Genomic DNA, 26371 nt, shown 5'->3' on the forward strand with positions numbered 1-26371 from the left:
AGGTCACAGCAGTGGAGCCCTCATGAATGGCATTAGTGTGCTTATAAAAGAGGTGCCCCAGAGAGCTTCTTGGTCCCTTTTGCCATGTGAGAACACATAATGGCCATCTGTGAACTGTCAGCAGGAGAGTCTGGAGACCCTTCCTCCTATGGGCCTCAGATCTTGGTAAGGATGCAAAGAAGAATCTAAGGTCTTGCCTGTTGCAAGAAAGTTTATTAACAATCAGGAAAGAAGAGATCACAAAGAGTTGGACAAGACTGAGTATACTGCAGATGGTGACCGCAGCCGTGAGATTAAAAGACGCTTACTCCTTTGATAAAAGCTTTGACAACTTAGCATATTAAAAAGCAGAAACATTACTTTGCCAACAAAGGTCCATATAGTCAAAGCTATGGTTTTTCCAGTAGTCATGTATGGATGTGAGAGTCGGACCATCAAGAAAGCTGAGGGCCGAAGAACTGATGCTTTTGCACTGTGGTGTTGGAGAAGACTCTTAAGAGTCCCTTGTGCTGCAAGGAGATCAAACCAGTCCATCCTAAAGGAAATCAGTCCTGAGTATTCATTGGAAGGACTGATGCTGAAGCTGACACTTCAATATTTTGGCCACCTGATGTGAAGAACTGACTCCTTAGAAAAGGATCCTGATGCTGGGAAAAATTGAAGGCAGGAGGAGAAGGGGATGATAGAGGATGAGATGGTTGGATGGCATCACCAACTCAATGGACATGAGTTTGAGCAAGTTCCGGGAGCTGATGGACAGGGAAGCCTGGTGTGCTGCAGTCTATAGGGTTGCAAAGAGTTGGACACGACTGAGCGACTGAACTGAGTATACACAAAAAAAGTACAGAAAGAACACTTGGAAGCATGCAAGGGAGGCAAATGGCCCTGGATGGCTGAAGTACAGGTTTTAAGGCAGGGTCATTTGCATAATTGGGGGGTATCATTGATTGATAGCTGCAGGTTATATTAACAAGATGCTCTACTGTGCATGTTCTTCCTATAATTTAGTCTGTTATAATTAGATGTATATATTCATGGAATGGGCTTCCCTGGTCGCTCAACTGGTAAAGAATCTGCCTGCAATGTGGGAGACCTGGGTTCCATCCCTGGGTTGGGAAGATCCCCTGGAGGAAGGTCATAGCAACCCATTCCAGTATTCTTGCCTGGAGAATCCCTATGGACAGAGGAGCCTGGCAGGCTACAGTCCCTGGGGTCACAAAGAGTCAGACATGACCGAGCAACTAAGCACAGTACATTCATGGAATATTTATGAGCAGTTAATGAGTCCAGTGGCTGACAAAGATTACCTTAGTACAGGATACTGTGAGGTGAGTACATGTGCTGACATGGGGAAAGTCCCACCAGTCAGCAGGTGGGGGCTTTTTCAGCCCCATGACTATTTTTGCAGTGCTAGTGGGTGTATTAGGGGCAGGGCTGGTAAATTGCTTGGTGGGATTAGGCGGCTATTGGACAGTTAGCTGAATGGTCCACCTCTCTGTTGCTCTCAGATAACTTCCTGCCTATCAGAACCAGGAAATGGGCTCTCACTAGACACCAAATCTACCAGTGCCCTGATCTAGGACTTCCAGGCTCTAGAAACTATGTTGTTCATAAGCCACCCAGTATGTGGTATTTTGTTGTATCAGCTTGAATGGATGTAAACACTGGGGGACACTGCTGTTGTTGATTCCTTCTAGACAGTGGACTCCAGAGGGAGTTTGCCAGCATGTTCCCTCTACATTTGGGCTCACATGCCTTCAGGACACAGTCAACTGCCCTCAGAGTTCGAAGGACACTGACTGACTGGAGCTCTGCTTTCATGCCTTGGATCTGTTACCTAAACCCACTAGGAGAGCTTCAAGAAGCAAAGCAGATCTGAGTTTGTCTACATGCAAGAAAAGTATAGAGGCTTGTGTGAAAGATGGGGCCAATTTGCTAAGAAAAGAGAAGAGTTCTAGGAATGACCTTTGGAGATATCTCACATTCTCAAACCAAGGGACAATCAACCGACAAGAGAGAGATGGCCAAAAGGAAACAGAAACTCCAGAAAAGCTGGAGTAGGAGGGAGAGGAACATGGAGAGGATCTACACACAGCAAGTAGAGGAACATTTAAAAAATATCCTATTTCCCTGCAATGAATCTACCTGCAATGAGGGAGACCTGGGTTCGGTCCTGGGTTGGGAAGATCTCCTGGAGGAGGGCATGGCAACTCACTCCAGTATTTTTGCCTGGAGAATCCCCATGGACAGCGGTGCCTGGCGGGGTACAGTCCATGGGGTCACCGAGTTGGACACCACTGAGCGCCTAAGCACAGCACACAAGGATTCCATCACACCTAAGAATAAAACCTGAAGTGCTTCCCCTAACTCACAGGGTCCTACAGGATCCAACCTGCACCCATGCCTCCTTCCTTCTCTTTCTCTCTGTGCTCTCACCTCAGAGCTCTTATTCCCTCTGCTAGGAACACTTCCACCAAGATCTTCCATAGCCACATCTGCCACCCTCCAGCCCTCATATCTAGTCTGCTCCAGTGTTACCTCTGAGAGGCCTTCCCTGATCTGTCAAGTTGAAATAGGCTACCAAACACTAAAGCAGAAAACAGAATCCTAATGCCCCCACATTCCCACACCAGGGACCTCTCTTCACAGTCATAGTCTTATTTCAGTGGAGCCTGGGCCCCCCTACTTTCCCCTCCTCAGTATGGATAAACCTGGTCACCACACTGAGCTGATCTATTTCCAGAACAAAGAGACCTACCCGCCTCTTTGGTTTGAACAACCTGATTCAAGCAAGGTGGGGCCTCCCCAAGTTGACTAAAGTGTTGAAAAGTGCTCCCTAGTAGGCCCTAGGGATTCGGGAAACTGGTAACTAGGATGTGTTTAAATAGCAGTATTACCAGAGAAAGAAGAGAAAACAAAGAGACGTGGGGCCAAAGAGAATAAGGAAGAAAAACAATAAGACTGTGGGTTGAACTCCTCTGAACTATGGAGACTCTAAAAGGACTGTGGTGGAAGCACAATATTGCACTATAAAGAGCAATATTGCATAGAAACATGGAATGTCAGGTCCATGAATCAAGACAAATTTGAAGTGGTCAAACAGGAGATGGCAAGACTGAATGTTGACCTTTCAGGAATCAGCAAACTAAAATGGACTGGAATGGGTGAATTTAACTCAGATGACCATTATGTCTACTACTGTGGGCAAGAATCCCTCAGAAGAAATGGACTAGCCACCATAGTCAACAAAAGAGTCCAAAATGCAGTACTTGGATGCAATCTCAAAAATGACAGAATGATCTCTGTTTGTTTCCAAAGCAAACCATTAAACATCATGGTAATCCAAGTCTATGCTCCGACAAGTAATGCTGAGGAAGCTGAAGTTCAATGGTTCTATGAAGACCTATAAGACCTTCTAGAACTAACACCCAAAAAAGATGTCCTTTTCATTATAGGGGACTGGAATGCAAAAGTAGGAAGTCAAGAAACACCTGGAGTAACAGGCAAATTTGGCCTTGGAGTACAGAATGAAGCAGGACCAAGGATAATGAGTTTTGCCAAGAGAACGCACTGATCTAGGCAAACACCCTCATTCAACAACACAAGAGAAGACTCTACACATGGACATCACCAGATGGTCAACACAGAAATCAGACTATTATATTCTTTGCAGCTGAAGATGGAGAAGCTCTATACAGTCAGCAAAAACAAGACTGGGAGCTGACTGTGGCTCAGATCATGATCTCTTTATTGCCAAACTCAGACTTAAATTGAAGAAGGTAGGGAAAACAACTAGACCATTCAGGTCTGACCTAAATCAAATTCCTTATGATTATACAGTGGAAGTGACAAACAAATTCAAGGCATTAGATCTGTAGACAGAGTGCCTGATGAACTATGGATGGAGGTTCATGACATTGTACAGGAGATGAGATGAAGACCATCCCCAAGAAAAAGAAATGCAAAAAAGCAAAATGGTTGTCTGAGGAGGCCTTACAAATAGCTGTGAAAAGAAGAGAAGTGAAAAGCAAAATAGAAAATGAAAGGTATACCTTTGAATGCAGAGTTCCAAAAGAGACATAAGAAAGCCTTCCTCAGTGATCAGTGCAAAGAAATAGAGGAAAGCAATAGAATTGGAAAGACTTAGAGATCTCTTCAAGAAAATTAGAGATACCAAGGGAACATTTCAGGCAAAGATGGGCTCAATAAAGGACAGAAATGGTATGGACCTAACAAAAGCAGGAGATATTAAGAGGTGGCAAGAATACACAGAAGAACTATACAAAATAGATCTTCATGACTCAGATAACCATGATGGTGTGATCACTCACCTAGAGCCAGACATCCTGGAATGTGAAGTCAAGTGGGTCTTAAGAAGCATCACTCTGAACAAAGCTAGCAGGGGTGATGGAATTCCAGTTGAGCTATTTCAAATCCTAAAAGATGATGCTGTGAAAGTGCTGCACTCAATATGCCAGCAAATTTGGAAAACTCAGCAGTGGCCACAGGACTGGAAAAGGTCAGTCTTCATTCCAATTCCAAAGAAAGGCAATGCCAAAGAATGCTCAAACTACCACACAATTGCACTCATCTCATACACTGGTAATGTTCAAAATTCTCCAAGCCAGGCTTCAGCAATACATGAACTGTGAACTTCCAGATGTTCAAGCTGGTTTTAAAAAAGGCAGAGGAACCAGAGATCAAATTGCCAACATCCTCTGGATCATCAAAAAAGCAAGAGAGTTCCAGAAAAACATCTATTTCTTCTTTATTGACTATGCCAAAGCCTTTGACTGTGTGGATCACAGCAAACTATGGAAAATTCTTCAAGAGATGGGAATACCAGACCACCTGATCTGCCTCTTGTGAAATCTGTATGCAGGTCAAGAAGCAACAGTTAGAACTGGACATAGAACAACAGACTGGTTCCAAATAGAAAAAGGAGTACATCAAGGCTGTAAATTGTCACTGTGCTTATTTAACTTATATGCAGAGTACATCATGAGAAACACTGGGCTAGATGAAACACAAGCTGGAATCAAGACTGCCGACGGAAATATCAATAACCTCAGATATGCAGACGACACCACGCTTATGGCAGAAAGCAAAGAAGAACTAAAGAGTCTCTTGATGAAAGTGAAAGAGAAGAGTGAAAAAGTTGGCTTAAAGCTGGATATTCAGAAAACTAAGATCATGTCACCTGGTCCCATTACTTCATGGCAAATAGATGGGGAAACTGTGGAAACAATGGCAGACTTTATTTTGGAGGGCTCCAAAATCACTGCAGATGGTGACTGCAGCCATGAAATTAAAAGACGCTTACTCCTTGGAAGAAAAGTTATGACCAACCTAGACAGCATATTAAAAAGGAGAGACATTACTTTGCCAGCAAAGGTCCATCTAGTCAAGGCTATGATTTTTCCAGTAGTCATGTATGGATGTGAGAGTTGGGCTATAAAGAAAGCTGAGTGCCAAAGGACTGATGCTTTTGCACTGTTGGAAAAGACTCTTGAGAGTCCCTTGGACTGCAAGGAGATCAAACCAGTCCATCCTAAAGGAAATTAGTCCTGAGTATTCATTGGAAGGACTAATGCTGAAGCTGAAACTCCAGTACTTTGGCCCCCTCATGCGAAGAGTTGACTCATTGGAAAAGACCCTGATGCTGGGAGGGATTGGGGGCAGGAGGAGAAGGGGGTGACAGAGGATGAGATGGCTGGATGGCATCTCCGACCCAACAGACATGAGTTTGAGTAAACTTCAGGAGTTGGTGATGGACACGGAGGCCTAGTGTGCCGCATTCCACGGGGTCACAAAGAGTCATGACAAAGACACGACTGAGCGACTGAACTGAACTGAACTGTGGTGGATCAGGAAGTCACCTGAAGGCTGCCTCTGAGGAAAAAATGACAGCATAGATGTTACTGAGGGGAAAAAAAAAGACTAGAGATTGGGAGATCTGGGAGTCCTCTATTTACAAGAGTTTGGTTTTCCGATGCAAACACATTTGTGAAGTCAGAGTGGAGAAATGAGACCTGTACACTGTAGAAGAAAAGATCCAGGGTGAACTGGGGGAGGGAGGAGGGCTGCAGATGGAGTTGCTGAAGGGAGGGAGTATTTGGCTAGGACCCAGGTTTTCCCCGGGGTGGGACCAGGTAACTGCTCTGCCCATCAGAGAGATGTCAGAGTTTTTGCCTGTAAGACAAGCAGTGATGTGAACAGAAATGAAAATAGATGTAACAAATGAACAGTACTTGTGCCCAAATAAGGCTTACAAGTCCTTAAATGTGCAGCCCAGACCCCAACACCTTAAGATTTTGGTAAGTGATTTAGCAGCAAAATCTGACCTGAACTGTCATGAGGCTGTTAGTCTTTCTATAAGCCACTTAACTGATTTCTCAGTCATTGTTGTAGAAAAATGAACATATTTGACTACCAGATTCTGCTCAGGATCCTGTGGTAGGGTTTACATAGTATAAAGGATATACTTGATATTTTCTGAAAACTGAAAGACTGAATTTCAAACATGGAATTCTAATGGGTTATGGGACTGTGGATATGAATTTCAGGGAAATGAGAGTTTTCTAAGGTGAGAAGGAAGCTGTGGACTGCTATAGGCCAGGCATGGGTCTCTGTTTCTCTCCAGATAGGTCAGTCACAGTCAGGTGCAGATTGAAGCATGGGGAGCTCCTTCCATCAGTCAGCTAGGGCCTGGAAAGAATCAGAACCACAATAGCAGGACCCTAGGAGGCCTCCCTGGGACAGACACCCCACCACCACCAACACCAGGTCCTCTGCCTGCCTCTTGTCTGTAGAAAAACTTTAGCCTCATAGGCCTTCCCTGAGTTTCAAAGAATAAATTTAAGCAGAGAAGTGAGACAACGCAGAAATAAAGGAAAAGTCAAACAAGGTGAAATAATAAGTTTCATCACTAAATAAAGTCAAGGACCATTAGTTCCTTTTAAGGGCTATAGATAATACTCTGAGGTACATCCTTGAGCAATTTTTTTTTTTTTTTTTACAGATAATGAAACCCCTACCAGGTGGAAGTTGACTGCATGCTGCTCATTGGCAGGTAGACCTCAGACTGGTCAGAACCAGAAGGTTGATGCTGCTGATTGCTGATTACCTCACCTCCAACCAATCAGAAGAATGTCCACAAGCTGATCTTGAACCCCACACCGCCCCCCCCTCACTCACCCTATCTTTAAGAACCTTCTGAAAGCCAGTGGGTGGTTTGGGCATTAGTTGCCTGGACTCCTTGCTTGGCACATACAGTAGCTGCTGCACTTTTTCCCCCACAACCTCATGTTGGTAGACTGGCTTTACTGCACTGGGACCAATGGACAAGTGGACCCAAGTTTGGTTGGGTAACAGGACCAGCACTGGGCAGGTTCTCATCTTCCCTTCGCTACCCCATCCTTGACCTCTCTAGAAAATGCAGGTGAGGTCTGAGAAATACAACTGCACTTTGAGGTAGGTTTGTAGACTTCCCTGGTGACTCAGATGGTAAAGCGTCTGCCTGCAATGCAGGAGACCTGGGTTCGATGCCTGGGTCAGGAAGATCTCCTGGAGAAGGAAAAGGCAACCCACTCCAGTATTCTTGCCTGGAAAATCCCATCGACAGAGGAGCCTGGTAGGCTACAGCCCATGGGGTCGCAAAGAGTCGAACACGACTGAGCGACTTCACTTTCTTTCTTTGTGGCAGTGTGGCCATCACTTAGTGTTCCTTTTTATTCTTCTGCTGATTAATTATCACGCATGCTTCATTCTTAGATAAAACTATTCGGAATTCACACAGATGATAAGGGACCCCCGTGCCCGTCACGGGATCCTCAAACAAGTGCTTTTAACCGTGATAAGAGTAAGAAAGTGCTCCACGAAAGTAACTAATGAGTGACTGGGTGGCATCCTTCGGCCAGACTCAGAGAGCGTGCCTTGGCTCGGCAGCACAGAGCACGGGGACACGCAGAAGGCCACATTTTCCCTCCATCGCCACGTACAGCTGTCTACATACCTCGACCCCCCAAGGGCTTCCAGCCTGCCCGCAACCCAACAAACGCCCAGCCCGCACTCGGCCGCTCACCCTGGGTCCCGCCTGCCCCATTTCCGCTTCCGGCCGTCGGGGCGGAGCTTCCGGCCGCCGGGCGGGGCCTTGGGCTGCCTTGCGCGGCAGGTCTGGGAAGCGGCTGCGGCGGCGGCGGCGGTAGTGTCGCGGAGAGCGAGGTGTGGGCTATGGCTGTGAACCTAAGCCGCAATGGGCCGGCGCTGCTGGAGGCCTACGAGAGAGTGGTCAACGAGAAGTCCTCAACCGACTGGTGGGCGACGGGGCGGGCCGGGAGCGGGCCGGGAGCGGGCCGGGGCCGGGGAGCCAGGGCGCGCGGAACGCTGAGCGCCGCGCACCTGCGCCACACCCCGCGAGGTTAGGTCCCCACCTCCGTCACCCCGTGCCCCTCTGTGCAGCTTAAACCCGGGTGGGGGCCCGGTAAGTCCCCAGCCCTTCCACTCCGCTAGCAACCGGTCTCGGCCCCCGGGCCTCGTTGGATCCTGGGCCTTGGCTGTGCTTGATGGCTTCGCCAGGTTCTCGTTTCCTGCTCGGGGACTTCCGTGGACAATGGGGCACTTTGAGAAAGCCCTCTCAGCCCTCCTTGAGAAAGCGGAAGCTACATCTGCCTTCATTCCGAATGCTTTGTTCAGCAGTGGGACTCCGAGGGTGGTCTAACAGCCAGACTGGAAATGGGAGCCTTGCTTTGGGAGCGTCAGACAGAGAGGTCGAGGGATTTAGGTCCTTGGTTCTCCAGGGATTTTTAAGAACCTCCCTTTCATCACGAAGAATACTACTTCGTATGCGTGAACTATGGGGAGATGAATGAAAGGAGGATGCTGGTTATCTGTTTGGAAAAGGTCCCACCTTCCCTCCACCTCCGGTGACATCCTTTGCTGGAGTGTCGGTAATAGGGCCTTTATAGTACAGAAGGCCTGAATCTGAAACCTCTGACAGAGCCCAGGGTAGCCCACACATAGACCCTTGTTCTGTCCTGCAACAAGGGTCGTTGTAGGCATAGTCATTCTGTTACTTTCCATATGTCTTAAATTACATTCACAGATCAGTTTTGAGCGTTTATAGTTCTAAGAAATATGCTGAGTATAATGAAGTAAGGTGACCAACTTTGAGGAGCCTTATTCCTTTGCCTGGGAAAGGGCTCTGCCGGCGAGGCTGAACAACTATGGCTTTCTCCGCTTGTCAAGTGCTACTGTTTTCTCATCTCTGCTTTCCCTGGTGCCCAGCCCAATGGCTTTTGTCCAGTGTACTACTGGGATATCGAGAACACTAGTGCCTATCCTTTCCTTCACTCCAAGGCATTTTAGGGAAGAGCTTCAGAATACCAGCTTCCTAGGTCTGCAGAATTTCTGGGGCCATGTCAATGTGGGCAGGTCTGCATGTACAGACCTGCTGAAAAAATATCTGACCATGTCACTTCCCTGCTTAAACTCCGCAGTGGCTTCCTGTTGCATAAATAAAGCCTGGACTCTTCGCCATGGCTGACAAGCCCTGCATGACCTGGCTCTTAACTGCTCCACCTGTTTACCATCCCTCTAGCCTTCTTTCGAAAAGGCAATGGCACCCCACTCCGGTACTCTTGCCTGGAAAATCCTACGGGCGGAGGAGCCTGGTAGCAGCCCATGGGGTCTCTAAGAGTCGGACATGGCTGAGTGACTTCACTTTCACTTTTCACTTTCATGCACTGGAGAAGGAAATGGCAGCCCACACCAGTGTTCTTGCCTGTAGAATCCCAGGGACAGGGGAGCCTGGTGGGCTGCCGTCTATGGGGTAGCACAGAGTCGGACATGACTGAAGCGACTTAGCAGCAGCAGCCTTCTTTTTCTTCTTTAAACTTGCAAGCTGGTGTTCCTCACAACCCTTGTTCTTTATGCTTCCTCTGCCTGGAGTGCCTTTCCACATCATCCTAGGGGGCTCCCCAAACGATTTCTCAAGCTCTGGTATTGCCTTTTTGGAGAGGCCTTTCTAGATTCTTGTTCGTTTGGTTGCAGTCAAATATTCCCATCTCCCTGGTTGGCTTCCTCAGACACACACTATGCATCCTCGTTGATTCTGTCACCTTTTCTCTTCACCAGAAAGGATGGAGTGGGCCTCATCTCTGTCCCAGTTGTAGGGGTACTGAGAGGAGTACAGAAAAAGTGGCAGAGAAGCAAGAATTGGTCTCCAGTTTGGTGGGTCATGAAGTGTCACATTCAGAGTGGGTGCATTGGAACAGGCTCCAAAGCGAGGTGGGATAGGGAGCAGCCATAACATCAGCTCTCTGTACTGGGACTTTCTCCTGGGGAAACCAGGTTCTTCCCCTGGGTTGTGGCATATTTGCTCACTTCCTGTACCCACTTCACTATCTGACTATACATTAGTGTGATGTGTTTGCGTGTGTGTGTGTTTTGTCTCCGTTAGAAAGTAAGTTCTGTGGTCAGGTCCTATTAAGGTTTATTCATAGCTGCATTCCATCACTCGCAAGTAACAGGTTTTCAGACTGTTTTTGAAAGTGACTGAGTTATAAGGTACTTAGTGCCCGCATGCTCCTTGTGCCATGGGCCTGCACAAACCAACAGCCATCACATCATTTTTTTTTTTTAATTTAATGTTGATTTGCAAGAAGGGTTGTTTGATTGAATGTTGGATGAACTTCTGAACTGGGAACATTCAAGAAGGTGGCTTAGGCTGGAGCCTAGGATAAAGTGGAATGAAGTCAGAGGGGTGGATGGTAGACACAAGGCGTGCTAGCATGCCTTCTTAGCTGCTGGATCTCTTCTTGGAAAAGTGAAGCCTGAGCAGCAGTCTCTGTTTCGTGGTGCTTGTCCAGTGTGCCTGTCTTCTGCAGCCACGGTTTGTGGCCTTCAAGAGGAATGGGTTTCTTTCCTCCAGGAGGAAGGCTGGTCAGGACCCTGACCCCCAGATTCTGGATGTCTCCCAGATCTTTGGACCTGGGTATAACTTCTTCTCACTTTCTTAGGTTTAGGCAGCTCTGCCCAGTGCTGTTTTCTAGGCCCGTGGAAAGCTGAGTGGAACTTGATTTGGTTCCTGTCAGACTTTTGACTCTGCAGTTTCTGTCTGGCACACCTCAGCAGCCTGTGCTCTGGAGCATGGGGAGATGACACGCCAGACTGGGTTTTGACTGGGTTAAGCCTTTGACTTACTGTCCCATGGATTACCAACTTCACCTTGGCGTCTGCCAGCACTCTCTGGAACTCAGCTTCTGCAGAGTTCATGCTGATGGCTCGGCTTTATGTGGCCTGCGTGGATGCTATCTCTTCTAGAATGTTCTCTCTGAGTAATGTTTGTCCTGGTCAAAGGACCTTCCATGGCCCTTTCCTAGATTTAATACAATTTACCATACTTCTCAACACTTACAGGGCACAGATTTATAAGCCCAAATCTTTGCCAGTGTTCTTATGAATAGTCTTATAGAAGGAAGGATTGACCCAGGGTCACCTGTGAAGACCCGAGGCTCTGCTAGGTTATAGAACTTGCTCATAGGAGCCTGTCCTGTGAGGAAACTGACTTCATGTTGCGTCATGGCCTCTATGGTTTCTGATGCCATATGCAACCTATAAAAGTCTGCGTTTGCTGGAAGAGTCTCAAGCCGAGGCAGACCTGCTCCACCAACCTTTCAGACTTTCCAGAAGACTGCAGACATGCACACGGGCATTGATTATTAAAAATGCATGTATTTCTCTTTCCTTGGTGTGCTCTGGTTTCAGGAATATGCAAGTATCTTTTGCTTGTTCATATGGACATACGTGGGCTTCCCTCATAGCTCAGTAGGTAAAGAATCTGTCTGCAATGCAGGAGACCCAATTTTGATTCCTGGGTCGAGACGATCCCTGGAGAAGGAAATGGCAGCCCACTCCAGTATTCTTGCCTGCAGAATCCCATGGACAGAGGAACCTGGCAGGCTACAGTCCATGGGGTCACGACAGTCAGAAACAACTTAATGAGTAAACCACCACCACCATTGACATACATGGTAGCAAGGTAAATGTTTCACACATAAATGTGTAGAACGTTGCTGTAAAATTTCACAGCCTAGTTTTCTGCAAAGTAGACGCATGCTTCCCATCTCCATAGATTTGGTCCTCACGACAAGCCGCTCTGGTAGGTTGGGCCAGTTCCAGATGAGAAGGCTGAGCTCTGGGAGCCCCAGCAGCCTAGTGAGATCCTGCCTCATAGTGGGGCTTGTGTCAGCCCACTTGTTGCTGTCAGGCTGAGCTCTTGGGGTGCAGTGTGAAGCTTTGGTGGGTTCAGTGAGGGCACAAGGTTACCAGGGCACTGGTTATGAGCCTATTTGTGTTTTGTTTCAGGGCCCTCTTTACTTATGAAGGAAACAGCAATGACATCCGCGTGGCTGGCACTGGGGGTGAGTATGGTCAAATGAGGAGGTAGATGGGCTACAGGAGCATCAGGAGATGGGGGGCAGCAGGGAGAGTTGGGACATCAGTGCTCTATCTCTGCTGGATTGACACCGTCACAGCAGGGGGAAGGACACTCAGGGTGCAGAGGTATTCCCTGCACGTGGCATGACCAGTGACACCTTCCCTGGCTGTCAGTGAGCCTGCCCCACATCAGTGTCAATGTTGAGGAATTCCCTGCTCCCCTGATCTGAGTGACTGCAGCCAGCCAGGCAGGACAGAGGCTTTCCCCCAGCAGTGTGGGGCCCACAGCTCCTTCTGGCTTGCTTTGGGTTTCAGATGTTTCTAAGTGAAAATACCTGCTCCTTGGCTGTCTCTGCCTGGAGGTGCAAGGCAGCAGTGTTCTCTGTGTCATAGGTGGGAAGAGCTGAGATGGGGAATAGGCCTGCCCTCTCTAGCTTGCAGACAGCCCAAAGCCTGGCCTGTGCTCTGTCCTTAGCCCCCGGCTGTAGCTGAGACAGGATGACAGTCCCACAGAGCTGAGTGTTGGTGGAGGAAGAGAAGGTACAGACACATCCTTCCTTCTGCCCTCTTTCTGGTGGATTGAATATCTGCTGGGCACACCCCCACCTGGGAGAGGTCATATCAATGTATATGGTCAGCTGGGACAGGGTGACCTGGAAAAGTGCTGCCCAAATACAGGGTGATAGGAAGGCTCTTGGGAAGAACAGGCTCTTGGCCAGTGCTGGGCAGCGGGGTATAAACTGTAGATCCCCCACCTGATACCCTTGACTCCTCAATTCTCAAGGCCAGCTCACCTGACCTGAGTGACATAGCCTCATTATTCAGTGCATGCTCACTGGCATGTCCTCTGCTTGCTGCATGAACGGTTCTAGTAACTTGTTGGTAGAAAACCTCTTCCATGAGCGGTTCTTCTTGGTGGTCGTCTTTCTAGAAGGACTGCCACTGACGGTGGAATCAGGTGCGCTGTGATGTCATAGGGAACTGAGAGTTGCAGAGTTCAGTTTTCATGCCACCATTCGCAGTGATATTCACAGGCTCTGCTGTCCCCAGGTTTTGTGGAGCCCAATAGGTAAAATACCTGATCCAGCACTTTCTCACAACCTGGGAATGTCTGGGGTACCTGAGAGGAATCCAGAACTCTAGTGCATGCTGGGGCTTACAGCCTAAGTGTCAGGGGAGAGTGGCATAGGGTCGACCACTCCTATTTCCCCATCACTCCCTTGTCCCTACTCAGGGAGTCTAAGAGCTGAGGTCCTATATGACTGTGGGCAGTTAACATCTGCTCAGGAGCCTCTGGGTGGCCCTGGAGTCTGAGCAGACATGTAAGGACAGGGTGACTCACAGCAGGCCCTGCTATCCCAGGGCGGTTAGTGGAGTTCAGGCCTTGGTAAAACTATTGCAGAGCTCCTCCATTGGAGGTCTGGTGCCTGCCTGGTTTGCAGCAGAAATGACATTTTTTATTTCCAGAATTACCTGTGAGTTTGCAGGAGGAGTGATTTTTAGACTAGTGTGGCTTAAAAATCACTTGAGGTGCTTTTCACAAGTGCAGACCCTGGGGTCCGTCCAGTTCTCATAAGTCAGCTTGGTGGGGGTAGGCCTAGGAATCTGATTCTATTTCAGATAGGACTGAGAACCCTGGCTTAGAAGCAGCTGGGGTTTCCTTTCCTGGTGGACTAGGTGCCAGGGCGGGCGTGGGGTGCCTGGGCCACCTCTGACTCTCCTTGTGACTGCTGCAGAGGGGGGCCTGGAGGAGATGGTGGAGGAGCTCAACAGTGGGAAGGTGATGTACGCCTTCTGCAGGGTCAAGGACCCCAACTCCGGCCTGCCCAAGTTTGTCCTCATCAACTGGGTATGTGGAACTTGAGGGCTTCTGAGTTCTCATCTAGATGTGATCCAGAAAAACTTCCTTTTCTTATTTCCTTCTTTGCCTTTTGTGACTGGAGCAGGGGAGAACTTGAATCTGGTGACTGGACAGAATAGTGGGTTCATTCAGTGTGGCCCAAAGGGCACCTGGGGCCTTACTTGTGCAGACTTCACTGTCCTGGCCCAGAAGTACTCCTGTAAAATGGATTACAGGCAACCACAGGACACTCTTCTCCTTGTCCTTGTCCCTCTCAATGTAGTCATCCTCAGGGAGCAGAGGGCCTGGATGAGGGCTAGGAGGGCTCTGGGAGTATAGGACAGTGACTCTAATGAAATGGCTCCCCTGGGTGGGGACTGTGGAATTCTAAGGAAACTTACCACAGTGGAAGCGGGTGACGTCCTTCTCCAAGACTCCGCCTGACTCGGAGGTTTGGGGTCTCACCATGTCCTCTGCTTTAGGGATTGCGGTTTTCTCTTTCCTGGAACACAGGGAAACTGCCGAGTCCCTGGGGTGGGCGGTGACTTTGCAGGGAGACCTGGGTGACACCGAGGAATGTGCTGTGTTGCAGACCGGTGAGGGTGTGAATGACGTGCGGAAGGGAGCATGCGCCAACCACGTCAGCACCATGGCCGGCTTCTTGAAGGTGAGGGCTGCTCTGTACGGGGCCTCCCAGCATTCACCAGATCTCCAGGTTCCAGGGTGTGAGGTGGCAGGAATCACATCCAGAGTTGGAAGTGTGCCTTGCATCTGAGGCTGCTCTGCTCTTGCCCAGGATGTAGCCAGAGCCCCTGCAAGCTGGCATCAGTGGGGGGGCGGGGGGGGCGGGGAAGAGGACCACAAAGAGGCCATGCTGGAGCTGGTCTTGAGGCAGGGCTAAGCCTTGGGTTCCACTTGTTTTATGAGGACAAATTTTCAGCTGTACTTTAAGGATCTGGAGGAGAAGGATAGTTGCTTATGTCCACAACCTCAATGTGCATGTTCCCTTTAATGCTTTTTTTTTTTCCAGTCCATTTCTGCATATATTTATTTTAGTCATCATAGAATGGAACTTTGTTTAATTTCAAAAGCATTGTGATCAAAAATTATTTGTTGTTCACTTGTCAGCTTACTCTTTGCATTTCTTTGGTTACTGGCAAGGAGATCCAAGACTTTGTTTTCTGGTTCTGCCAACATTTCTTCATATGCACCTCAGTTTCTCCATCTAGGAGGTAAAAGAGAGGGTCCCAAGCTTATTGGTGTTTAGTGCCAACAAGGTCATAGTTCTCATTTTCCATGGAGAAATAGTAGCTTGGTTTTTGCAGAAAATGTGCTTGTTTCCAGGTGCCTTTTAAGGTTCGTTTTCATTCACTGGAAAGAAGCTCTTTAATGCCAGGGCTGTCTTGTAGCAGCGCTGAACAGGCCACACTGTGGAGGGCACGGGCCTTCCACGAAAGCTGGGACAAGAACAGTAGGCTTCCCTCAGTTGGTTTTCCTGAGGCCCTGGTGAGAGCAGGCCTCCTGACCCCGAGCCCTGTGCAGCCTGTCCTCTCCTGGGGCCACAGTGCTTTTTTCTCATCAAGTCCTGCTCCTGCTGCAGGGGGCCCATGTGACCATCAATGCCAGGGCCGAGGAGGACGTGGAGCCCGAGTGCATCATGCAGAAGGTGGCCAGGGCCTCAGGTGCTAACTACGCCTTCCACAAGGAGAGTAGCCGCTTCCAGGACACGGGCCCCCAGGCCCCAGTGGTGAGTGCTGTGTGGGCCTGAGGGCAACCCCTAACTTCAGACTGATTGGACCCACGTTCAGTGCTTTATTCCCAGAGGGACTGGGCCGCCACCTGCCTGGCTTCTGGTCCCGGAGCCTGATTGAGGTGCCTATGGTGACCCTGCGCCTGACAGGAGCAGGAGTTGCCTTCTTGAGGCAGGCGCCAGTGTGCATGAGGAGTGGCCTTCACCCTGTGCGGTGGTGCTGGAGCCTCTCACACTGCATCTGTGTGGTCAGGGGTGCTCTGCAGAGAGATTCCATCCACTCTGCAGGCCACGGCACCAGAGTATCCTGTGTGGCCCTGGACAGTGGTTGCTTTGGAGCAGCTCCTGGTGGTGTACAGGGCAAGCCTCTCTTAGGTTGTGGCCACACACCTTTGGGCTTGTGGCCTGGTGCTTGCTGCGGAGCTGAGTCTCCCAACACACAGCTGAGGTTCTCGGGTATTCTGTGGGTGCTGCACTGCAGTTAGCTGTCTGAGGGAACCCCTGTCCAGAGTCTTCCTCAGCACGGCCCAGCTCCCAGGATTCTCAGGCAGGCCCAGGGGCCTTTCCTGCCTTGGCTTCCGTGCACAAGGGCCTGGTTGCAACCAGAGACGATTCCAGTTTTCTCTGGGGTTGAGCATCCCCACTTGGAGTTTCCAGGGCCTTTCAGGCTGTTTTTGTTTCAGGCCTCCTTAAGAGTCGCTGTTCCAAGCGCCTCTCCTGCCAGGTGCCATCACAGCAGTTCTTAGCCATTCTGTGCTCCTGTCAGTGACCCTGTAGTGAATTCTCTGTTCCTCTCAGGGCTCAGTGTACCAGAAGACCAATGCTGTGTCTGAGATCAAAAGGATTGGCAAAGACAGCTTCTGGGCCAAAGCAGAGGTAAGTGCTGCCCAGGGCATGATGACGAGAGCTACATTTATGGAGCATTGTCTGTGCACCAAACATGAGCTGCTGCATCTCAGTTTTTCTTACAATAAGTTCACTGATACTTGTTCAGTAAGGGATTTGAATAAATAAGCCTTTTGGCACCCATTTGCAGGTGGTTGAGCTAAGGGTTAGAGGTGTTAAGTAACATAGCTAGTGAGCGTTGCTTTAGAGCCCACGCTTGACCACAGCCTGTGCAGCCTGCCTGAATAGGTCACGGGTGAGAGGGGAGGTCCATGTTGCCGGCAGTGCAGAGGCTGAGTGGGGCAGGCGGGTGCGACTCTCCCTGCAGAAGGAGGAGGAGAACCGCAGGCTAGAGGAGAAGCGGCGAGCGGAGGAGGAGCGGCAGCAGCTGGAACAGGAGCGCCGGGAGCGGGAGCTGCGTGAGGCTGCCCTCCGGGAGCAGCGCTATCAGGAGCAGGGAGGCGAGGCTGGCCTCCAGAGGTGAGGTGGGGGCTGGCACCTACTGGGAGGGGCTGTCTCTCCTTCTCCCTAGGAGTGTCCCCCAGAAGCAGGTAAGGAGTATGCTGAGGCCAGGCTGCAGCTCTTCCTTCTGTCCCTCCCAGCAGGAAGTATGAACAGCATGAGGTGGTTTCAAGGAACAGAGAGGAGCAGGTGAGTCTTGGATGCTCCCACCTTGAGAGGCCAAAGTAATACGTGGAGGCTCATCCAGGACAGGTGTGCAAGCTGCCTGCTGGGAGCGGTGATGGCCACATGGATTCCTCCAGATGCACGCATCTTGCGTCACAGGCCCAAGAGAGGGGCTTCCTCTAAGGGGCCTGCAGGGGGCTGGGCAGATCTGAACATGGGACATGTGGTGTCTCAGAGCTGGCAGTGGAGAGGAGGCTGAGGGCAGAAGCTTAGCCCGATGTGGGTCTCCTGTGGTCCTGGAAAAGACCTGTGAGCCCCTCAGCTTTGGGGTGTTGCTTCCCGACCCCCCTGCACAGCTGCAGGGAGCCAGGCAGGCCGATGGGCTCCTGGGCCTCATTCACTATTGGGTCCATGTGCACTCCTCTATGAGCTTGTTTGTCCACAGCCAGCACACCCACGGGAGATTTTCAAGCAGAAGGAGAGGGCCATGTCTACCACATCCATCTCCAGCCCCCAGCCAGGTGAGACTTCCCTTGGTCCAGCTGTGAGGCAGGGGATGGCTGAAGGGGTCTGGGGGTCCCAGTACAGGCCACCCTGAATTAGTGACAGATGTATCAGAACGTGAAAGGGATGAGTAAGGAGAGCCTGTGCTCGTGTGGGTAGCTTCTGGGATGCGAGCCTGGGACCCAGGTGCCACCTTCTGCTCTTGACCTCCTCCTCCAGAGACCTGGTGGGACAGGAGGGACCATGTGTGGCTCTGGAAAGAATACTCTCCAGTCCTGGCCCTGTACCCCTGGCACACCTCCCGTGCTGGGCTGTTATCCAGGCCCCAGGGGCCTGGATCTGTCATCTCTCTGGCCTTCAAAGGCTGTATCAGACTGCACTGCTGGCCAGCTCTGGAGCACTGCACAAGGCCCACGATACACACATGTGATTGTGCATGCTCGGTAGTATTCCTGTAGCTGTTCCACGTCCCCATTCACTCCCTGTGTGATGCTCACTGTCCCAGAACAGGTCCCCCTTCTGAGCAATACAGAGCACAGAAAAGACGGCAGGTACTTGCTTCTTCCTCCTTTCCAACTGTGTGATGTCTTACATGTTTACCATTGGTTTGTAGGCAAGCTGAGGAGCCCCTTCCTGCAGAAGCAACTCACTCAACCAGATACCCCCCTCAGCAGAGAGTCAGCTCATGCCACCCCTAGGCCCAGGGCAGGTAAGGCTGTTGGCTGCCCCGTGGAGGGTTGAGGGTGGGAGGGAGACGTGGGTGGTCCTGTCCCCTCCCCTGGGTCAGAGTGAGTTGTGTCCCCCATGCAGATCTCCGCGAGGAGCCGGTGCCCAGCGTCCCTCCGTGTTCGGTGCAGGTGGAAGAGGAGGCTGTGTACGAGGAACCTCCAGAGCAGGAGACTGTCTATGAGGAGCCTCCAGGGGTGGGTTCTCTGCAGCAGGGCAGATCTGTGAAGGGGCCGCATACCCAGACATGCACGCCTTGGCTCTCCCATCATGGGACACCTAACTTCTGTGACTCACTGCCTGACTCGTCTCGCTTAGTCCTGGAGGAGGCCCTGTCCCTCATGCCCTCCCCACAAGCCTGTGGTGAGCCCTGGTCACAAGCAGGGTTGAGTCTGGGGTAATCAAGACCTGAGACTTCGCTTCTTCTTTCCCGTCTGTGTTCAGGTGCAGCAGCAAGATGCCAGCTCTGAGCCCGTTGACCACTACCCCGGGCTGAGTGGGAAAGGGCTCTGTGCCCGGGCCCTGTATGACTACCAGGCAGGTAATGTGCTGTCCCACCACCTCAGACCACAGGGCCCAAGACCAGGAGGCGGGATTTGGGGGTCCCCTCAGGAAATAGCCTCAGGAGGTGTCAGAAATGGAAACAGGCTGAGAAGGAAGAATGGATGGGGGTGCTGCACAACTTAGGCCTCCCCACGTGCTCTGAGCAGCTGCTTGCTGTCCACTGGTGTGAATCCCGGTTGCCCACCTTGTTCTGGAACTAGAAATATGACCAGAGGGATGGGTCAGACTTGGATGCTGGTACCCCTCCCGCTGACCCTGGGTGGAGGCTTCAGGGAGCAGGCTGACATGTGGAAGTGCTATATTCTAGTCTTTCACTGGGACAGTGGTCCCAGAGCCAGACTGTGTAGAAAGGTGTGTCCTGGGGGACTGGCCACAGGAGCAGCATCAGGACAGGCTGGTGGCCAGGGTCCCCGAGCCCTCAGCACAGCATCTGGGCTCACCTTCTTTGCAGCCGACGAGACCGAGATCTCCTTTGACCCTGAGAACCTCATCACCGGCATTGAGGTGATTGACGAAGGCTGGTGGCGTGGCTATGGGCCAGATGGCCACTTTGGCATGTTTCCCGCCAACTATGTGGAGCTCATTGAGTAAGGACCCTCGACTGCTGGCTGAAACCAAGGGCTGTCCTTCCCTTCCCCACCCAGATGTGATTTCCTTCTTGCTGGAAGAGGTTGGGTGAGGGTTGTGTACGGCACTTTCAAGGAATGGTATCTGCTGATGAGGACAAGCCCTCTGGCTCCCTCTGGCTTGGGTGGCTTGGCCTCTGTTACCCCAGATGCAGCAATAACCTGGTGATCTCCAAACGTGCTACCAGAGCTTCCCAAACTCCTCCCAACCAGCCTGGCCCTAGACCCCCAGCAGAAGACTGCGCCGAGGCCTGCCCAGAGCCAGCCCTCAGTAACCTCTGCCCCAGGAGTGTGGCACTGCCAGGGGCGGGGGATCTGAGCAGGGGCACCTCGAGGCCTCCTGCATTCGCCTTTCTTTCCATTTCCTCTTGGCTCCATGGGATGGTGTCTATAAGTAGAATGTCCATGATCCTTGGGAACAGTGAACTTAGTTTATGACCAAAGTTGGAGTGGGTCATGACTTTGACGACAGTATTTCTGGATCCTAGTCTGTCCTGCCCATTTCTCTGTCCCTCTGCCTGGGCTATGGGCAGTGGAGACAGGGACGACCAAGCCCCCATCTGAATATGTGAAGGAGGAGGTGAAAACATCAACAGACACTGCATTTCCTTCCATGTGGCTCACTCTTGTCTCCTGGCCCCAGTGTGCCTGAGAGGTTCAGGAGAAGTAACCATGGTGGCCTGTTCTGCTGTCTTTCCTTATTTCTGCCCCAGCCCACCCGTGTCTGCTTTTGGAATAACAACTGCCCCACACAGGCGCTAGCTCTGATCCATCCTATTGTAGCCCACACCTGTATACCTTCTGACCTCTGACCAACCATTAGCCACCTAGAAGAGGCATAAAGATCTACATGTGACTGAAGTCAGCCTTCTGCATCTCAGTTCTCTGGGAGGGGCCGAGGACCACTCTGACCCCTGCCGCAGGGAACTTCCCCTCACCCAGGACAGCCCGTGTGCCTGTGTGCATGCAGCGAGGCACCCGCACCACCGTGTCTGGGGAATTACAGCTTCTCTTCTAGTGCCGGGCAGAAGCAGCGTGGGGCAAAGGATGTGCTGAGGAGGCTGCCAGCCCCAGGCAGTGGGGCTGGTGGCCAATCGCAGTGCCCCCCTCCCCCCACTGCCTGGCTGCAGATGGCACTTCCTGTCGACTTAGGCTGAGCTGCAGGCAGGTCCCACCATGTCCAGATATCTCAGGACAAACTCCAAGGCTCACCCAGCCATGGGAGCTCCATGAATCACGTATTGCCAGCTTTAAGGCCTCCTGTGCGCTTGTCTGTCCCTGGACAAGGGGACACTCGCAGGGCAGGGCCCAGGGTAGCATCTTGCCCTTCCCACCCTGGGGCTGCAGAGATGGTAGAGGACACCAGTGTGAAGGAAGTGGTGTCCTGGCTGCAGTCCTGGCTCAGCACAGCGTGGGCGGCATTGCTTGGACACCCCTTAGGTGACCTTGGGCACTCTTAATTTAGAGCACGGCTACCAAGTGGCTCCAGCTTTGGGGGTTACATGGTGAGTTGTCAGGAGCCACTTGCTAGCCAGGGATAGGGAGTCTCTTGGCCACCACCGATGGGGATGGGGTAGGCAGGCAGCACGGGCCTGGGGCTGTGCTTGTGGCATCCCAGGCTGCAGACCTGTGGAACTAGCCCTGAGGGAGTGCTGGGGTAGCGGGTGAGCTGCCAACCCACCTGCCGGATGTCGGGCTGCGCTGAACTCGAGGCTGTGGAAGGAGGTGCCTTTATTGCCAGAGCCCGCCCTTCACTTGGCCTTTCCCTGGGCGGCCACAGCTTCCATGGCCTTCCGCACGGTCTCCTCGTCCCCCAGGAAACGCATGGGCTTGGTGGGCTTCAGCGCCTGGTCCAGCTCGTACACGATGGGGATCCCCGTGGGCAGGTTCAGCTCCATGATGGCCTGGTCCGACATCCCTAGACCAGGGGAATAGGGTCCTTAGCCCCTCCCAGCCTGTCGACCAGCCAGCCACCTGCTCGTGCATTTAGCAGGTTTCGTGACCTTTATGGGCCATAGTACTGTGAGCCAGGCAGCAGTCTTCCCACCCCTGATAGCACAGCCACAGGACTGTGCCCGGAGAAGGTCAAGGCAGCTCTGAGACAGCAGCCTACAGAAATAGCTGTGGCGAACCAGGGACCTCACTCCACCCCAAGCTGTCTTGATCTGGGGCGATGCCATCAGCCCCCTTGGCCCAGCGTGAACTCTGGATGTTTGGGATCAGGGGAGACATTAACCATTTGGTTTCTAGAGAGTTATAGTTTCTGGACATTCTAAGCAAAGGAGCATCGGTGCCTTGAGAAGGGGGAGGGGGCAGGGAGGGACAGCAAGAAGGGCTGCTCATGGCCACGGTGGATGGGAGGCCCTGCCAGGTGCAAAGGAGAGGTTTCCGAGGAAACCCAAGCCTGCTGGCCTCCAGTCCATGGCCTGGAATAGCAGCTCGACCTTTGGCATTCCTGTCACCCCACTCTGTTGATGGAAGGAGAGCTTAAGAGAACATGCTCTGGTCAGTGCGAGACCCCAATCAGCTTTCATTTCTCCTAGTGCATTCATTTCTCCTAGTGCATTCTCAGTGCATTCATTTCTCCTAGACCAGGCTGCAGGAAGTCCCCAGGAGGGAGGGCAGGTGGTCTTTCCGTCTGCCAGGCTCAACGCCAAATGTGAGGCATCTGTGTGGACTCAGCATCAGAAAGGCAGCTGGGGCTTCCATGAAGGAGCCTGTCATACTGCGAGGTATTGCTGTTTTAATGAAAGCCAAGTTATGAACCTACGGTCTCTAGTGTTCTCCACACCCTGTTCCCTGCTTTTGACTAATCTTTGCTTGGAGTGGGTGTGGGCAGGACCTTGCCCTCGGTCACCAGTGACATGACTTGACCAAGTTCACTCAGCAAGCTGGGATTTAGAACGAGATGGGCTCTTTTCAGGAGTGGGTGTCCTTTGGCGGGGTGCCAGCCCCAGGGCCTTCCCCCTTCTCACCTGGGGCTTGAGTTTGGGAACCTGGGCCAGCAGTGGACCCCTGTATGGGGCCTGGGCCCTGAGTCAGTGGTGGCAGACATTTTCACCCAGAATCTTCAGAAGGAGACTCATGTCACATGGTGTCCCACTACACAGAGACTTAAAAAAAATTTAATATATTTTTTTTTAACAGAGGTTTCTCAACCCTCCTGGTTGTGAACTGGAGTTCACAATTAAAAAACCCTACCCTGATGCTGATGTCTGCAAAGCTGCCTCAATGAAGTGACTGTCCCTTCTATGAAAAGAGCAGTTGGGGGCTGATTGGTTCATGGGAACGTTTCATCCCACCCGCCTCTGCCCATTCCGTATGTGAGGATGGGCCTCACCTTCCAGGTGCTTGACGATTCCCCGTAGGCTGTTCCCGTGGGCTGCAATGAGCACTCTCTTGCCAGCCTTGATCTGAGGGGCGATCTCATCATTCCAGAAGGGCAGGGCCCGTGCAATGGTGTCCTTGAGGCTCTCACACGTGGGCAGCTCCCCAGCTTTCAGGCCTGCATACCGACGCTCCTGGGGGCATCCAGGCTGCTGTTCACTCCCCAGGCGGGGCACCCCCGCCTCGACCCGGCTTCCATCCCTGAAGGCCTGGGCCCCAGGCCTTCCCTTTGCCCTCCCATGTCCCCGCACCTCACCTTGCTGATGGAGTGGTAGTAGGGGTGCTTCTCATCCATGGGGGGTGGTGGGATGTCAAAGGAGCGCCTCCAGATCTTCACCTGCTCCTCCCCGTGCTTAGCGGCCGTCTCTGCCTTGTTGAGGCCAGTGAGACCCCCGTAGTGCCGCTCGTTGAGGCGCCAGGTACGCACCACGGGCAGCCACATCTGGTCCGTCCCGTCCAGGATGGTCCAGAGGGTGCGTATGGCCCGCTTCAGCACTGACGTGTAGCAGATGTCAAATTCCATCTTGGCGTCCTTGATGGCCTGGGCCCCCCTCTTGGCCTCCTCAGCCCCCTTCTCGCTCAGCTCTGCGTCGAACCAACCACAGAAGCGGTTCTCCTGGTTCCAGGTGCTCTCACCGTGCCGAACCATCACAAGGCGGTGGGTGGACATGGTGGTAGAGGTGGGGACTGGCGGGCTGTGGACAGGGGCGGGTGACTCCCGGGTGCCCCAGCTTTATAACGGTCTGTCCCCAGCCCCCGCCCCAGCCAACTGCCAATCAGCATTCCAGGCCTGACAGGCGGCGGCAGGTGCCCAGTAGCAGAGTTGGTGTAAGGCAGGCCAAGAGCTCGACTTAAAATAGCCTCACCAGACCCCACTGCCCAGAGCCCAGGCTGGGTGGGGCTGCTGAGCAGGGCTGGCTGTGAAGAACAGAAGCCAGGGCCTCTGACAAGTCTGAAATTTGAGGGCTAGCAGAAACAGAAGGACTCTTTGGGGAAAGACCCCCAGATGTTGGGGCTCCCAGCCCTGTCAATCTGCTTGCTCTCTGCTCCCAGGGAACTTGTCACTCTTAGGCAGAGGCACAGTAAAATCCTAACTGCTTTCTTTGAATCACTCGACACAACTGGGGCACAAGGCTGCATTTCAGTAAGGATACTGGTATGCTGTCAGAGGAACCAGAGTGAGTATGCACACGTGTTTGCCCACCCACGTGTGCGTGCCTGTGAGCACGTGTGTGTGTGCATGCACACACTACATAGACATATGTGTGCCCTGTACTCACATGTATGCTGCCTGTGTGCTCACACATGTGCGTACATGTGAGCTGCCAGAAGGCTCCCCCCGTGGCTCTGCTCTGCTCACCTGAATGGGGTCTGTATGTTGGCAGGGGACCTTCCGCAGGACTCCTGACCTCCCTCCTCGGGTCCCTCTTGCCCTGGCAGACTCTGCCTTGCCTGCTCACGGGATGGGTCCTGCGGAAGCCTCTGGCTGACAGCCAGGCTGGGAGGGACTGTGATATCTCCACTAATCCCCTCAAAGGACAGGGGAGAAGGAAAGGGTGCTGTGGGCAGAGTGAGGGAGTGGGTGAGGGCCGCAGCCCTGCAGGGAGAGGTCTGGCCCTGTGGGAAGTGGCAGCAGTGTGGGGCAAGGGCTGCGGTGGGTCTCCAGGACAAATGAGGGCTGCAGGCCTGGCTGCTCGGGCCAGAGAGGCGCAGAGGGTTTTCTGTTCTCACATCCTTTTGTCAAGTTCTTTCCCACATCTGCCACACTCTCCCACCCTACCTGCCTTCATGCAAGTCAGGCTTATTCTTCTTAGTTGAAAGTACCTTTAAAAAGAAAAAGAAATCCAGGACTCATAAGGGGTCCCAGAATCAGAGGTACCGTGTGTTAGGTCTGTGCCCAGCTTATCAGAAGCATGCAGAGGTCAGCCAAGGTTGGGACTTGGCAGTAGAGTTGGTTACAGGCCCAGGACTTCTGCATTCAGTTTTGGGGGGTCGAGGGCCGCGGGGGTCTTGGCAGTGAAGAAATCAAGCAGAGGGGCAGGGTTAAGATGCCACGTTGCAGCTGCACCAGCAAAGAACCAAGCTTTATAGGACAGCAAACAAGTGTGTGGTAAAGAGGCATGGAGGGCCTGGGTCATGTGTCCTAATGAGTGAGCATCACTGGAGAGTTTGAAGCATGATTGTAAACTCAGTTGCGGCTGTGGAGGCAGGACTGGGAGCCAAAGGCCCTGGTAGAGGTGGTGGCTTTGGGTTAGGTGTGAACGAGGCTGCTTAGCCTAGGCTGGGTGCAGATGGCCTGGTGAGGAGATGCTAGACTGGGGAGCCACTGGGCTTACTGCAAATCAAAGGAAGAGATAGGACATGCCTTTCTGTCTGTCTGAGGGATGTTGAAAAAACATGGGACCTCAAAGGAAGTTTTAAGATCGAGAAGACACACAGCTTCTCAGTTGTGGCTCACTTCAACCTGCCTCATTCATTCAAAAAGTGTTTGCTAGGCATGTCTGGTGTGCCAGGGCTGTTCAAGCACTGGGATGGGTCTCCATCCCAATGATGGGACATGGACAATAACATGTGATGTGTGTAGCATGGTGGACAGTTAAGAGGTCCATGGAGAAGCAAGCAAGGGGGCAGCAGGACTGCTCTTTAATGGGACTGTGCTGGGAGGATGGAGTGAGCACCCTTCACTGGTCTCCCCATGACCACAGCTGTAAATCCTGGACAGGCAGAATGCAGATCTCAGAAAACAGAAAAGTTTCAGGCAGATAAAGCAGGTCAGATTCAAAGTTGCATGTTTCTTCTTCTAGAATTTCCCAACTTGAAACCTAGACATATGCCCAATGTGGACAGAAAGGGCTCCAGAAACTATCTCTGGTCCAAGGAGTAGAAATAAAGTTCCTACAAGTCCCTTCCTTTTCTCCGCTTCTTAGCACCACAGCTCCTGGGCAGTAACGTGGAGGTGGCACTGTCAGCCAGGCAGGTAGCTAAAACCGTGAGAGAAGAGCTACCCTCTAGCCAGAGGAGGTG

At 51.9% G+C, this 26371-nt stretch overlaps 2 protein-coding genes across 4 annotated transcripts; one reads left to right on the forward strand and one right to left on the reverse strand.

Annotated features, from left to right (window-relative positions):
• The first annotated feature begins 8125 nt into the window (after positions 1–8125).
• Positions 8126–20821, forward strand: DBNL (drebrin like). Of its 3 annotated transcripts, none has more exons than XM_043442371.1 (13): positions 8127–8315; positions 12367–12422; positions 14175–14287; positions 14871–14945; positions 15879–16025; positions 16827–16904; positions 17242–17393; positions 17516–17564; positions 17986–18061; positions 18658–18753; positions 18855–18967; positions 19215–19311; positions 19786–20821. In XM_043442371.1, the coding sequence occupies exons 1-13, from the start codon at positions 8233–8235 to the stop codon at positions 19923–19925; spliced, it is 1275 nt and encodes a 424-aa protein (XP_043298306.1). In that variant the 5' UTR covers positions 8127–8232; the 3' UTR covers positions 19926–20821. The 3 variants fall into 3 exon arrangements, with proteins under 3 accessions (XP_043298308.1, XP_043298306.1, XP_043298307.1); XM_043442372.1 differs by having other exon boundaries at positions 17519–17564; XM_043442373.1 differs by lacking the exon at positions 14175–14287 and having other exon boundaries at positions 8126–8315.
• An 853-nt stretch (positions 20822–21674) lies between these two features.
• PGAM2 (phosphoglycerate mutase 2) lies at positions 21675–24079 on the reverse strand. Its single transcript, XM_043442374.1, has 3 exons — positions 23604–24079; positions 23301–23481; positions 21675–21878 (listed from the first exon to the last, which is right to left on the reverse strand). Exons 1-3 carry the CDS (start codon positions 24015–24017, stop codon positions 21712–21714), a joined length of 762 nt encoding a protein of 253 aa, XP_043298309.1. The 5' UTR covers positions 24018–24079; the 3' UTR covers positions 21675–21711.
• Between the last annotated feature and the right edge of the window lie 2292 nt (positions 24080–26371).

This window comes from Cervus canadensis, chromosome 22 (genome assembly GCF_019320065.1).
Source record: "Cervus canadensis isolate Bull #8, Minnesota chromosome 22, ASM1932006v1, whole genome shotgun sequence".
NCBI classification, from domain to species: Eukaryota; Metazoa; Chordata; class Mammalia; order Artiodactyla; family Cervidae; genus Cervus; species Cervus canadensis.

Coding starts and splice junctions, on each gene's coding strand:
- DBNL (XM_043442371.1), top strand. CDS start 8,233: ATGGCTGTGAACCTAAGCCGCAATGGGCCGGCGCTGCTGGAGGCCTAC. Junction 18,062..18,657: donor CATCTCCAGCCCCCAGCCAG/GTGAGACTTCCC, acceptor ATTGGTTTGTAG/GCAAGCTGAGGAGCCCCTTC. Junction 18,968..19,214: donor TCTATGAGGAGCCTCCAGGG/GTGGGTTCTCTG, acceptor GTCTGTGTTCAG/GTGCAGCAGCAAGATGCCAG.
- PGAM2 (XM_043442374.1), bottom strand. CDS start 24,017: ATGTCCACCCACCGCCTTGTGATGGTTCGGCACGGTGAGAGCACCTGG. Junction 23,482..23,603: donor ACTACCACTCCATCAGCAAG/GTGAGGTGCGGG, acceptor GGATGCCCCCAG/GAGCGTCGGTATGCAGGCCT. Junction 21,879..23,300: donor AATCGTCAAGCACCTGGAAG/GTGAGGCCCATC, acceptor CCCCTGGTCTAG/GGATGTCGGACCAGGCCATC.